Source organism: Zootermopsis nevadensis, unplaced genomic scaffold (assembly GCF_977971745.1).
Source record: "Zootermopsis nevadensis isolate Lab colony 2312 unplaced genomic scaffold, Znev_1.0 Znev_ptg000028l, whole genome shotgun sequence".
NCBI classification, from domain to species: Eukaryota; Metazoa; Arthropoda; class Insecta; order Blattodea; family Termopsidae; genus Zootermopsis; species Zootermopsis nevadensis.
Window position 1 is genome coordinate 16657515 of NW_028259160.1, and position 14844 is coordinate 16672358.

Here is a 14844-nt window from a genome sequence, read left to right on the forward strand (position 1 = left end):
TTCACACCTGTTGATTCAGGCACGCAAGACTTCCCCTGGCACGTAGGCCTCAGGTACAGACCTACGTCAACACTCCCCAAACCGCCTACATGGGGTGGCACGGTGAAGTAATTTTGGGGAAAATTCCGCGTTTCCATGGACGGACAGGAAAAATATTTCGCAAATACGACGCAATAATGATGGCTCGGCAAGAAAACAAAACCAGAACAACAACAATAATACAGAAAAAAAACAAAATGTGTATCTGAGACACATGGAAAATAAGAAAAGCTGATACATAAACAGTACGAGGATCAGAAAAGAAAGGAAGCAGAAATGACGATAAGACAACAATGGCAGAAGACAAGACAAGCTTTGGAACAGCGCATTATAGTAGTTTTTGGCCGGTGGAGAAGTTAGCGGAGCTGGCGGACGGGCCTACTCTGTGCACCTGAGGTGGCACGGTCAGTGCATTTCTTTTGTTTGGGCGTTCAGTCAGCATTATACTATCGCACAAGACTCGCTCCTAGCCTTCCCCTTGAAAATTCCACCGGCCCAAAAACTACTACGCTGACTATACCTCAACCCACGTCTCGTTAAAACAGACAACTCCACCCCCAAACCGTCTAATTCACAGCCACACTTTCTAGCCTGCTTTATATTCATCTCGACTTCCCAAACATTTCATTAGCTCTGATAAATAATACGAAGTGTTGCTATAAATTGAGCCTGCAGCTCTGACCTCTGCGATCAGCAATGTCATTGCGAAGTCATTAGTTTCCATGGAAACGAATCAGACCAACTATAAAGCTTTCGCTCCGCAAAGGACAGCGAATAAATACAAGTCGCGGATGATATTTAAGTCTGGAGGTTTTGGTTATAATTCACCGGACAAATAAATCTCTGTCCAACACCGGAAGACCTTGCCATAGACGTAAGAATTATACCAAAGCAAATCGAAAGAAAATGGCGAGGGAAATTTGATACTGGATTAATCTGGCTCGGGATAAGAACCAGCGGCGGGCTTTTGTGAACACGGCACTGAACCTTAGGGTTGCATATGTAAAATTCTCTTCTCAAGAAGAACTCTATTCCATTGAGTTAGTAAATGTCCACAACAAGGCGTTCTTTACACGGTCCAGCAATTTAAAGACGCTCATAATATAAAATAAGCGCAAAGTGGTGTTCTATAACGCAATACACACGCTTTCCACGTGCGCTCTCTGCTAATTTGAATACCTGAATGGCCTTGAAGTTAATTTATCGTAGAAAAAATCTTTTGTGGAATGATAATCGCATTACAGAGCCGCTACCCACTTCCGAACACTGTCGTTAATTATTTTTTCTCTCTCCTCGCATTTCAACAAATGTTCGTCACGTGCAAAAAGCTTTTCAGGTGTTACAAGAGATTCTTTTACGTCATACAATTCCACAAATTCCTACAACATGAGACATTTTCAAACAAATATGACGAGGTTCAATTTGAACGTACAGGCGGCCTGCGGATTAAATTCAACGATACACACAATAATTACCACCCTGATAACCGGGGGGGGGGGGGGCAGAACCCTCCCGAAACGTCGTTCAACATCCCAGCAGACAAAACATTCTCAGTGAAAAATGAGTTGGACGAACTCCAATAAGAAATCAAAATGACACTCACGAGGAAGTTAGGAGGAGACTAAATTCCGGAAATGCTTGCTACTTCTCAGTTCAAAATATTTTGTCTTCCCGTCTGATTTCTAAGAACCCAAAAATTAAAGTATACAAAAAAATAATCTTGCCTGTTGTTTTGTATGGGTGCGAAACATGGTCTCTCACTCAGAGGGAGGAACACAGATTGCAGGTGTTTGAGGAGGATATTTGGGCCTAGGAGAGAAGACGATGGGGCCTGGAGAAAACTGCGTAATGACGAACTTAAACATCTGTACTCCTCCCCCAATATTGTCAGGGTGATTAAGTCGAGAAGAATGAGATGGGCGGGGCATGTAGCGCGCATGGATGGGACAAGAGGTGTGCACCGGGTAGCCTGAGGGGAAGAGACCGCTGGGGAGACCTAGACGTAGATGGGAGGATAATCTCAGGCGGGATCTATGGGAGATAGGAGTCGAAGGAAACTGGATTTTGTTGGCCCAGGACAGGGCTTTGGTTAATTCGGTGATGAACCTTCGGGTTCCGTCAGCCATCTAGTTGGTTAGTTAATTTATGAACTCAGCCCGGCGGGGCGGAGTCCAACTGCATGTAACGCAGACGGCCTGGGCGCCAGGCTGCCGGGAAAACGTGGACCATGCCACTTCTGCATGATACAGAACACGCCATAAACCCTTGAAACCGAAGCTGGTCTAAATAACATTTAAGAACACAGCCCGCACCGCGAAGAAAACACCACACTTTACCATTACAGAAGATCAACTGATTAACGCAGTTTAAGGAAATGATCGCTGTTTAAAGTGAGAATCATACTAAACACATAAATATAAAATGAAAGGTTACTGACTGTTTAAACATGCGGTAAATATAGTTACCACGAGATTTAAAGGGGACGAGCAATACGTATTTGAAGCAGAAGATGATGTTTTTGTCTCGTGGTGATGCGCCTCTCTAAAACGAAACGTAAAATAAAATTACCAACATCCGGTAAATTTTAATAACGTCAAATCAGGGTTCCTGCATCAATTATTAATTCGTCTTAACAACACGTAAATGCTAACACGCATTTTATGAGTGTACATACTCGCAACATAAAAGTAGGAGACTTGTTTCAACAATCGCCTATCGGTCGAGATTCGAATGCGGACCTCCATTATACGAAGCATGAAAAAACGCGTGTTTGGCAGACAGCTGATCCCCCTGCAAATAAACTGCAATGCGACGGCGCCAGGGTAAACTTTACCGACAAGTTGACATGTTACCTCACCGGGAGACACGCCACATTGTAATATTCATGCGATAAGGCATTTCCACACGAAAGAGAAACTATCATTATTATTATTACTACTATTACCATTGTCACAAGTAATTAACTGAACAGCAGTTCCTTACTTAAATACATTTAAATAATCCAAATTTATGCTGCAATGCAGTGTTGTGGTTACTTTAGTTACGAAAAGGCTAAAAGCAGTGAATGTTACCCGGAAATGTGTGGCTTCGACTCAGTTACAACACGCAAAGTAGTTGTTAAGACTTGATTTTAAATTACAGCGAAATCACTAAACCAAAAAAATTACATTCACGCTAAACTAAAATGTCGCAGAATGCAAGATACTGCCAGTTCAAAATATGTTACCTTCCTGGGACACATTTAACATCGTAAAGATTAAAATATACAATACTTCAAATGAATTGGTTGTTTTAATATTGGTTTTAACCCTTTCAAAACACGATTGTAATTAAGTTATATGTACCAGCTGCTACAACATTCAATAACTCAGAATCAACACCGATTATTTATCTAAGCCACATTAACCAATTGATCGCTGTCACGGAGACACGTGATGTTTTCTTTCAGGGAGTCTATAGCTCTAGCCCGAAGTAAAATGTTTTTTGAGGATAAGCATTATGGAGTGAGGACCTTCATAATTTGGGATCTTCTCCTGATATTGCCGTAAAGATCAAAAGACCATATAAAGGACGACTGCTAGTATTTAACATCGCCACACAAAACCATTCTGAGTTAGTTCTATCCGCCACCTCTTCCCAACCAATCTCCTTTACATTTTGTTTAATTTTATCCTCCCAGCTACTCTGTCTTACAAGTGGAAGCTTTACAAGAGATTTCCACATCAACAGGTTGCATTCATTACTTGTTTAACCTACCCGAACAGACTACCTAACAACAATAGGATGTACGCGGAATACACAGTCTCAGTCCGTAGCAAAATGCTTAAGAAATACAACTTCCCTCCTCATTGTTACACATGCACTGTGTGATTTTTTTGTCATGGCCGATGGTTGCGCATTTGGGAAAATATGGCAGGAGTGGGAGCCGTGGTGAATGTTGCGCTGATACGAAATCAGGCGACAACCTAAAATCTGCACAGCTCACACGCCTTGCTTCAATAACTCACAGAACCCATGAAACCTTATTCTTTTAGTGGACTCGACCAAATCTACTGCGCATGTAGTCGGCACTAGTCGGACACTAAAATGGTTCGCAATGAAAGTGACGAAACGTCACGACATTTCAATTTCTGGAACAGCTGAATAACTTAATGTGTAGTCTGGACAGTAAGGAATTTGCAAACTACTTGAATAACGTGAAATACGAGCTGTAATTTCTTGAGTGTGCCATTACTTACTTACTCACTACCTCCCACACAACATTTACGGTACATTATTTCATTCAATCTCCCACACAACCACGACAATAAAAACTAAACTAAATTAAGGTGAGTCAGTTTCCTTGTTTTCTGCAAACAGGCAAAAAACAAATTTTTTCCACCGACACAATTTGTCTCCATATATTGAAAATTCTGAAATTAAATCAGCTAAATGGCCTGGCACGTTGAATCGGTTCCTGACAAACCTGTACGTCTCAGAATTCGCCACTTGAATATCATTCGATGCGAGTTAAATTTACCGTCATCACACTGACATTTCTGGTGCAGTAATGTTCCTGTATTGTTAAAAATGGTATTAATAAAAATCAATACTTTTATACACCCACAATTACAGGATATTATTAACACCATTTCCTGGAAATGAAAATCACTACTCTGGTTCTCTGCAGCGTAACTGGAAAATCTGGCAAAGAACCAACATCACACATTCAAAGAACAGATGTGTTCGGCGTTCATTACCAAAAGACGATATGTCAGCGACTTCTAGCTCCGAAAAAGTTAGCCACGCTCAAAAATCAATTAAAGCCACATGCAGTATTACGTAAATTGAAAGATGTAATATAATAAATGTAAATCATATTTCCATATAAACCTGCAATCAACGTTGCTTAATGACAGGACCATTAAAAGAACTCTTGTCATTAAGTGTGTTTAGCGTGGTCAATCAAACATATTCTGACCGATCTTAACTCCTAACTACATGGAGCAAGACCTTTCTTAAGTCACTGATCGTTAAATTGCATACTTTCAACAACAATTTCATCACTGAGTTTTGAAAACCCTTTAACTGTCTCATATCCAGAATCAGCTGAATCCAGTTCATATCCTCAGGCTGCATTTGTTACCAGTCCACTTTAATCTCCCTATTTCCTTTTGTAGATGGAATACGTAAATATAAAAACAATGTGTGAACTAAATAGGATAGATAATATTCCAAATTGAATCTGCTCTGAGTTCCATTATGAATATAATTTTGAGATGTCATTACAATTCCAAAATATTCTAATTTCACAATATTTTTAAAATACTTACCTTTTTATTTCATAATTTTACATTGCATTCTCATGATAAGAAATGAACTACTTATTTTTTCTCTATTTATGTCTAGAACCAATCAATTCCTGATACTTCAATACAGAATTCAGATTCAATCTTCAAGTACATGTAAATCGCATTATCACAGACAATAATGGTGACCGAATCCATATTTCATGCAGAGGAAATTATATAACATGAAAACTACGGTCTTCTGGGTTGTGAAGCTACGTATTATTGTAGGTGGGTACCGATATTATAGAGGAACGTAACATCTTCATCTTCAGAACAGAAATCACAATCAATATTTTAACTTCTGTGACAAACTTTAAGATCATTCAGAAGCGTACTAATGTTACTTCAGTTTTAAATATAATTAATTAATGATGCAGGCAGAAAGTGCCTCTGAAACGTCAGTAACCTTCTACCAGACCACACAATATGACATCTTCAACTTCAAGCAATCTCCCCTTTCCTGCTCATAAACAAAGCTTAGTTTGAGAATATTTATAGCAACTAAAAATTTCAAAACAAATGACTCATGATCAAGTGGCACACAGCGTCTACAACTAACATGTAAATCCAGAAGAAATTGAAGAGAAAATTATTTTTCTTCTCTGGTGGGTCTAAACACTTAACAGAATTTGTAAATCAAAAGTTGTATAAGATCACTACTTACCTCCTCCACCTCTCTCGTGAACTTAACAGGCCGCAGGTAGTACAGAAGAATACACACGTGTATGAAATTTATGCCCACAAAAGTAGCATTCCACAGGAAGGCATCGAAACAGCATAACACAGCCCATCCCCACAGGGCAAAAAACGCACAGCCCACAAGAAGTGTACACCTCAGGTATAAAATCCCATACATGCCATTTGGGGCAAGGTAAGACAAGAAGAAGAAAGTGTTCGCCAGTTGGAAATACACGTGATTGACCGGTTTCCACTCTGCACAGTAAGACACAAATAACGCCGGAAGAAACGAAACGTTGTGTGGCTCGTTAGGCCAATCGTCAGATCCCGCGTGTAATTTTGTGACATCCGTGTCATCACCAACCCCCATGGTGACAGAAGGAGATGATGATGGTGATGATGACATCACTGGTATAAAGGTTGTGTTTGGGTCCACGGCGCCCGAAACGGACCAGTCCAAACTACCGGCATTGCCGCTGACTTCCGCCAATACCGCGACCAGGGCACTGACACAGAACATTGAGTTTTATCTCCCACTCCACAATGGGTTTGGCTGTGTCTTTATCGCAGTGCACTAAGGATGGCACAAGGAACTGGTGGTATGTAGAAAATCATAATTTCAAAAAAGAGTATGGGTTTTAAAGTACAGTCATAGAATATTTTCACATTTTAAAATTTGTTCACACACATTTCTGTTTATCACTTCACATCAGCTCTCAGAATTCACCAGCGTACTGCGCATATAACTCTTGATACCTGAAAAGATAAATATATGGTTAATGACAAAACTTCAAGCATACCTTTACAAAACAAATATGAAATTAATACTATTACTTCCCTGTGGACCACAGATGGAAGATCCATCCTTTGAAGCAATGTGGTCTTTTTAAGAATTTTATACAAAATTTAGAAAAAAAAAGTTTAAATCTTTCATACACTTGAACAAAATTATAATTATAACACTGAGTAAAAAGCTGTTTGTTCCTTGACATATTTGCATACATAACATTATATGTCAAGGGCATAAAATGTTTTAACTAAAATAACATGGAAATTTCTATAAATGACACTTATGAATCCTGTAAAGGAAAGACATCTCCACATGTCAAGCAGATTTAAACGTCAATTAAAATGTATTTAAATGCTTCTAATGTAGACTGCATGTGCCAATACATCTCAACTGCTATTCTAAACATTTCAGCACAATCACTAGAATAAATACAACATAACAAATCAGACAAATACATATTTAAATAAATTAAGGTTTGTGCACTGAAAATAGAATATTTACCTTCTAAAATTATGGAAATGTATTCATATGCTAAAAACGAAAACAAACAACCCAGGCTCTAATGCAAAACTAAGTGCTTATACTACCGGTAATAAGATAATTGGGTCTAACAACAGATGCTCTGTCAACAGGACAGTCAAAACCAAAATCAATAATCGACTTACCACAGTAAAGGCTTAATGTTATATTAATATTTAATGGGACAGAAAATTATTTGCGCCGAGGATACATGTTCTAAGAATAATACTTTGAAACACAGTAATTTGTAAATTCATGTAAGCACAAAATGGACTTCCAACCTTCCAAACATATCAACACGATTTATCAATCAGCGTCAACACCATCCCACAGAAGACTACGCTGTACCAGTAAGACACAACTAGCACAGACATTCTCTAGTAATGAACTTCACCACCGTGCCCTCTTACGGAGTCAAATTATACTTGTACGTGGAGAACTATTGGCCCCGATAGCTCATTGGTAAAATGCGCATTTTTAAAAATGATATCTCTATTAAACTACAAAATACGATACTAAAAACTTAATTGTAAATTGTATCTGTTATAATGAACAATTACTTTAGCCATAACAATAATAAACGCAGTTGAATTTAATAAATAATATTTTCAGTTCTCTCCATTCGACGTCGGTAATACAGGTTGCTACACCCCATTAGAATATTTCGATGCACTGTGTAAATCTTCAGCCCCGACGATGTAAACAGTATGTTTATCCGAAAGGAATAGTCATCTTCACCGACGAGAGAACTTAATGGTCACAGAGGCAGAGAACGAGGCTATTGTCACGTATCGTCTGTTTAGCGGTGCATGGCTTCTCATGGCCAGTTGCTTTGGGTTTTAATTGTTACAACAATGTAAAGAGATACATCATCACTTTCTAACACGCGATAAACGACACGCGTGTGTGAAATCTCAATCACAATTTGAATGTGATGACATGTCTAGGTCTACTTTGGTAACCAGGTCGCAAGCTTAAACAATAAGCACTGTTTAACAGCTTCACCAAAAACAAAATCTTTCCGTAGTGCATCAGAGCATGAATGTGAAAGCAACACCACATCTAGTGCAAGCTACATATATTAATAGTTGGCCATGAGATTTCACAGCGTCACTCTCAAAAAGACGCATTTCAAGATGACGGGATTCGGCAGAGGATATTTACATATTGCAGTAAGTGATTATTTGAATATATATAACATTTTCGTTTAAAATGGCAATTAAAACTCGTCAAAGAATTAACAACTTCGGTGCTAACAATGGATAAAGCTACCTAGGTAAGAAACAATGCCCATTTATACTCCGAGCAATTCCTGAAAGCTAAAACTAACCCTACCGCAATCTCAATAACAATTGACGGGTTTTAACAATGGAAATCATAACATTTCACAGTAATGTCTGTTGGTTTAAGAAACGTTAATCAGTCTTGTAAGTTCTCGGGCGTTCACTGTACGAAGCGAGAGTGAATTTCTATCCGTATGTCTGACCACACATTTCACATTTCAAACAACGTAGAGTATGGATTACTTTCTAAGCAGCGACCGATAGTAAAAAACAAAAGATAAACCTAAAAGTGGCTTAAACTATAGACCCCAACTAGACAACCTTGATTTCGAACTCATTCGTCACAAAGATGGCTGTCTTTTGAGTTGATGTGCCGTGAAGTCAAGTTGACCGACGTCTTACCTTAAGCGTCTGATACTGCAACGGCCGAGTTATCCTGGTGTGGGAAAAGACAAACATCACGTGTCCTTCTTGCAGTCGCTGTTGGCGGCGCTGAAGACAGTTCCTGCGATCCACTCGTCGCCTCCTGGAACTTACTTCCAGTACGTCAACGTACCTGGAAGAAACGAGTACGTATTTAGTTTCAGCAGAGGGAACCCAGACCACCACATCTCCAGATATGAACATGGCAAGAACTGGAACTTCAAGGCAAAGGTGGCTACAAAAATTGACTAGTACAACACCTAATCAATCACTCGTTTCCTTTTTTATTTCCTCCGGTAATTATTTTTACTATGTCTCTTAACAATCTAAAGTATAATGCTAACCACACTTTGCACTTTAATCCAGAGGTCTCTGTTTCAAATCTCGGTCAGAATACCTGTTGCGCTGACCAAGAATTTTGCGGATAATACTTTAAGTTAGGCCACGACCACTTCCTTCAATATCCTTTCCAATAATTCCCCACTAATCATCCCATTATTCGACACAGAAAAGTCTGAGCTACTGACAGCGTTGTTAAATAAACCAAAAGTATATAAAAAAAATAGATAAATTAACCTGCTTTAATTTCAATTAAGCCATCATTCGTACCGTCACACAAGAATCTTCTTGTCGGAATAAATAATTTTTCTTTGCTGATCTCTTTAATCGACTCAAGTTTGTGTCTGAGATGCTGTGTGTTTACTTGGGAGGAAGGAATATCAATTCTTAATATTATCCTACTTAGACCAGTTTTGTGCCTCGCGATGTTTTACACTGACGTGTAACAAGAACAAAAAATTTAACAATCGATTAGACTGACTACATTTTCTGAACAACCAAATAACGTAACAATATTTAATCCAAGAAACCAGCTTACACCATCGACTTTCTCTACATTTCGCGACAAGACAAGAACATTCACGAATCTTTCAAATCGCGTGTCCATCGCAAGACCAAAAAGTAACCAGCAGCTGACAACAGACATCATCATCATCATCATCATCCTGTTCCCACAGTCGCTGACAGCACGGCAATTGTTTTAAAAGCCATGGACGGAACAGGAAACGCGACTGTGGCGCTGTAACTACATGAACATCCGACGGACGCCATGAATATGAAAGGAGGCAATTGGATCACGACTGTTACTTAAGTGGTCTTGTTTATCTGTTGGTTTCTGGTGTTTGAGATCGCTTTTTTGCGGGCGACGAAACTCTATAAAAGTCGAAGGGCAGAGCTCCCTGCTCAGTGTCAGGCTTCGTCCTTTATTTTGGTTAATTAATCAACGCGGTAATTACAGATTAACAAACCTTCGAAAAAAGACACTAGAAAATAACTAAAAGTTTATGCATCATAATAGAAACGTACCATGAGCCATTAACTTCAGACAGCACACATACCGTCTTGAGAATCCAACAGTCGCTCAGCTGGTCAAAATATTTCTCTCCTTTCTTGTACCCCTACGCCCGAATTTTCATTGCCACGTTAACAAAATCCCACCACTACTCACCATCCCGAGACAAATATTCAGTCCGTACACTCAGATTCCATTTATTCCACACCCATTTTAATAATATCCTTCCATCTAAGCTTTAGTTTTCCGAATTATCTCTTTTCTCCGGGGTTTTTGGCCGAAATTGCGCGTGTATTTATCATATCTCCCTTGCGCACTACAGCCCCCCCCTCAAACTTAAGCATCTTGAGTTGATAATCCTAATATCTGATACAGAGTATAATTAACTTCAAATATTATCCGCAGTCGGCTATTTATTTCCGTGTATCTTCCGTCCTTGAGGGCGGATATGGCTTTTGTCCGAATATCCGCTGTTCGTCTGGTCCTTGGGCAGGGACAACCTGTGCCCTACAATCTCACTCACCTCCTGTGATGAATGATGCCAGTGACGTAAGAAACCGAGGCAATGAAAGGTGTTGGATGTTGGGGGAGCTCGGTGCAGGATAGGAGGGTGTGTTAACGAGATGTAATAATCTAGGTCTTCTGGAGCCCTCTCCCCCCCCCCCTCCTCGTCGTAGTTTTTTGTATTCAGTCATGAGTAAGGGTAGGGGGAAAACAAAAAGTCTCGAAAGAAGCCGGGAATACACGTGTGTGTAGTTAGGGTTATTTGCGTTTATGTTGGCACTAAGGATTACTTAAATAAGGAAACCGTTAATGTTTACAAACCACCAGACCATGAGAACAAAGGAACAAACACGACAGATCGCTGAGTGTTCTGAGGACAGTAAAGATTTTGCCACAAATTTCTTGTGTTGGTTTAAGAAACCCTGTAAAAATTCTGTTGGGCCTATTTATTTCTTAAGGCATTTAAGGACGCTCTACAAACTATAGAATGCAATTCGGCATCAGATCCTTCCGCTAGTCACACAAAGTCAACAGGTCCTTCGCCATTTTTACTCTGATGATAACGAGGAAACACTGTCGAATATTTGTAAGTTTATATCGTGTCTTCGCTTATTTAATAACGCTCTGCCGAATGATAATGTTGTACGGCAGAGTGATTATCACAGCTGCGTACACGATCAGCATATTTGGACCAAAATTAAGAAAAAAGAACTGGGTCCCTTCCGAATATGAATGAAAAATGACAGTCGCTGCGTACGTCATGTTGGATATAACATAAAAGACACAGCATTCTAGATTCCCTGCATATAATGAGACAACAACGAAGAGTATGTAGGTCGCCCTGAAGATGGAAGCACTAAGCATCTCCGAAACATCGGATATCTTCTACCAGACTACACGTCGAAACATTCCAGGAGACAGTCGTTTTTTGTTTGTCATATGTTTTCCCAGCCAATTATTATTTACCTAAAAGAATGATTTTTACTTTTCAGGTAATATGGACAGATAAAGATGGAGGATCAGGCGAACACTACTGGGATTACAACCACACCGACAACGAAAAACGGAACAACAGAGAATATGGGAGTTCAGGAGATACAAACGGAAATATGAAAGGCGGTCACGGAATTTCGAGTGCCCACGAAAGCGGAGGAGGAGGTAGTGGCCACAAAAATCTAGGAGACAGTAACGTGGATCTAGGTGGCCACCACGTGAACGTAGGAGCTGATATCCTGAATCTAGGAGACAGTCACGTGGATCTAGGTGGCCATGTAAAGATAGGAGATGGTATCCTGAATCTAGGAGACAGTCACGTGGATCTAGGTGGCGGCCACATGAACGTAGGAGCTGGTATCCTGAATCTAGGAGACAGTCACGTGGATCTAGGTGGCGGCCACGTGAACGTAGGAGATGGTATCCTGAATCTAGGAGACAGTCACGTGGATCTAGGTGGCCATGTAAACATAGGAAATAATATCCTGAATCTAGGAGACAGTCACGTGGATCTAGGTGGCGGCCACGTGAACGTAGAAGCTGGTATCCTGAATCTAGGAGACAGTCACGTGGATCTAGGTGGCCATGTAAACATAGGAAATAATATCCTGAAGCTAGGAGACAGTAACGTGGATCTAGGTGGCGGCCACGTGAACGTAGGAGATGGTATCCTGAATCTAGGAGACAGTAACGTGGATCTAGGTGGCGGCCACGTGAACGTAGGAGCTGGTATCCTGAATCTAGGAGACAGTCAGGTGGATTTAGGTGGCCACGTGAATGTAGGAGACATCCACGCAAATTTAGGAGAAAGTTACGCGAATCTAGGAAGCAGATATGCTAGTCTAGAAGGTGAACAAGTAAGACTGTTAGGAGGTCTAAGAGACAGCTATGCAAACCCAGGAGATATTAAGAGAATTTTAGGCAACAGCTATGGGGTTTTCAGTGGCAGAAATAGTATCTTGGGTAGTCTAGGAAGTATTTATGTAAATCTAGCTGGACATTATAAAAGCTTGGAGGGCAGCTTTTTACGAAGCACAGCTACGCACGATCTGGGAGAAAATGGAGTAGATCTGACAATATATGACATTCCAAGAAAAACAACTTCTGACAGTGATTTGAATGAAAGATCACCGTCTTCAACTGGCGATCGTGGACACATTGCGAATGATGAAGCTGATGGCGCACAAATCACAAATTCTGCAAGTTCAAACACAGAGGTCCTTAATCATGACCAGTCTACCACAGGCCAACAGAACACTTACAAAAATAAAGGTGAAAATTATAATAATTACGCGGATACTGCTACAGATAATAATAATAATAATAATAATAATAATAATAATAATAAAGACTAATACAAAGACGATTAGAATAAAAATAATGAAATATAATAACAGGGTTATAAATGAGCCGAGGATTTACTAGGAAAGAGAAAGTGAATAGCCAAGACTATCACTTATGTGAATTTTGTAGAAGAACTATGATCTAGAACATGAAAGTTTGCGTGTAAGTGGAAGAGGGTGTTGTCTGTCCTATGGCGGCTGAATATGTACATCCCTGAAGATGGAGGCAATATGTACATCCGAAACGCTTGTATCTACCTTTAAATCCACAAGATGTTACAACCCATAAGACAAACACTATACGAAAAAACCGATATTAACACGCGAAATACGTCCTGCACAGCATGAAAAACGTTGATATTATTTGTGGGTATTCGACGGAGTAACTTCACCACAGAAACGGACATTTTACTTCAACAACAACGCCATCATTCGAGACAAAGCGTAACATATGAAATGAGAAATTGAAGGACCCCCATTTCGTGGATGAAGTGGTGACTCCCTTTTAATGAACGGTATACTGGTCCCAATTGGGTGGGAAATTGGTACTTATAGTGGCAAGGAGGGAGTCAGACTGGTTGTCGAAATACGGGCGATGCTCCAAGGATTATTAGATCTGGTACAAAAACAAGTGTCTGTGTCGACGCTTTGTGGTCGGAGCAAAATCGATTCACTGTCCGTAGCTCAGAATGACAGGATGATTAATGAAAAATGAATCGGAAAGGACATGGAAGGAAGCGGTTGGTAAAGTTATATCCCGATATTTATCTGGAGGGACTGAGGAAAACAAAAAAATGTACCTACTTATTACTTTTTTCCGGGTAACTTTGTTCTGTCAGCCAAAGTAGCTCAGTTGGTACAGTAACTGAGACACGTGATTGATAAATGGGTTCAACTCTTGGCAAAACACACGCAAAATACTCTGATAAACTCTAACGCTCTTTTCCGTCCCTACCAGTCAAACCTTTGAAGCCGAACCTCGACTAAACATTTGAGAATCCAGTCCGTACCCCGAAGACATATTTTTTTAAGGAGAAATCTGTGTGAAATATTAAACTTTATATAGGCCTGTACGCGCAGACAAGAGCTTTGTCTCCCAGATGTCAGTCGCCATAATGTAACGCAGCTGAAACAAGCTTCAAAAGTGTGTCCGAGTCAAGATGCTTGTTCAGGGACCGATCCGACCCACCTATGGGCGTAGAGGAACGTCCACATATTTACACAGCCTCCCCGTTTTGGGAGAGGCCATTTTTCCATCTTCCATCGTTTATTGTCTTTCCCCGAACCTAGAAGAATTGTGACGACGAGTGGAATGCGTTCTTTCGAAACTCACTTTGCTCAGCTGCTCTTTCGGATTTACTCAATTTCCATGTCGTTACGCGGTTCATGCACGGGATGCACCGGCTTCAAGAAGAACAGGTAAACAAACCTTCCGGGTTTGTATTTCAAAGATGTCTTTTATTTACGCTAGACGTCTGTCTGTTCTTCCCTGACTGATCGATTGGCCGCTGCGGTCACCGGACTTCATTCCTACAGATATCCATGTACTGTATCAAATGAAAACGGGAAAATAAACAGAATTTAGTAATTA

The 14844-nt window shown here is 40.1% G+C and overlaps 2 protein-coding genes across 17 annotated transcripts in view; one reads left to right on the forward strand and one right to left on the reverse strand.

Moving 5' to 3' along the window:
- Positions 1 to 9176, reverse strand: part of LOC110826747 (popeye domain-containing protein 3-like) — a 28103-nt gene extending 18927 nt beyond the window's left edge. For 6 of the 16 annotated variants that reach the window (XM_022057693.2, XM_087357781.1, XM_087357775.1 and 3 more), the window contains exons 1-2: positions 7503 to 7710; positions 6034 to 6803 (exon numbers count right to left, since the gene is read on the reverse strand). In XM_022057693.2, the coding sequence (XP_021913385.1) occupies positions 6034 to 6567 (534 nt within the window). In that variant the 5' untranslated portion in view covers positions 6568 to 6803; positions 7503 to 7710. Of the gene's footprint in view, positions 1 to 6033; positions 6804 to 7338; positions 7459 to 7502; positions 7730 to 9041 lie in introns of those variants that run through there. The other 10 variants (XM_087357776.1, XM_087357778.1, XM_087357777.1 and 7 more) reach the window with 7 other exon arrangements.
- Positions 8094 to 14844, forward strand: LOC110826672 (uncharacterized). The gene is made up of 3 exons (XM_022057537.2): positions 8094 to 8528; positions 9117 to 9293; positions 11910 to 14844. The coding sequence occupies exons 1-3, from the start codon at positions 8451 to 8453 to the stop codon at positions 13263 to 13265; spliced, it is 1611 nt and encodes a 536-aa protein (XP_021913229.2). The 5' UTR covers positions 8094 to 8450; the 3' UTR covers positions 13266 to 14844.

What these genes read in the sequence shown, in the direction of transcription:
- LOC110826672 (XM_022057537.2), top strand. Translation starts at nt 8,451, where the DNA reads ATGAGATTTCACAGCGTCACTCTCAAAAAGACGCATTTCAAGATGACG. An exon ending in GAGGATATTTACATATTGCA is followed by an intron (nt 8,529 to 9,116) that starts GTAAGTGATTAT and finishes TCCTTCTTGCAG; the next exon opens with TCGCTGTTGGCGGCGCTGAA. An exon ending in ACTGGAACTTCAAGGCAAAG is followed by an intron (nt 9,294 to 11,909) that starts GTGGCTACAAAA and finishes TTTACTTTTCAG; the next exon opens with GTAATATGGACAGATAAAGA.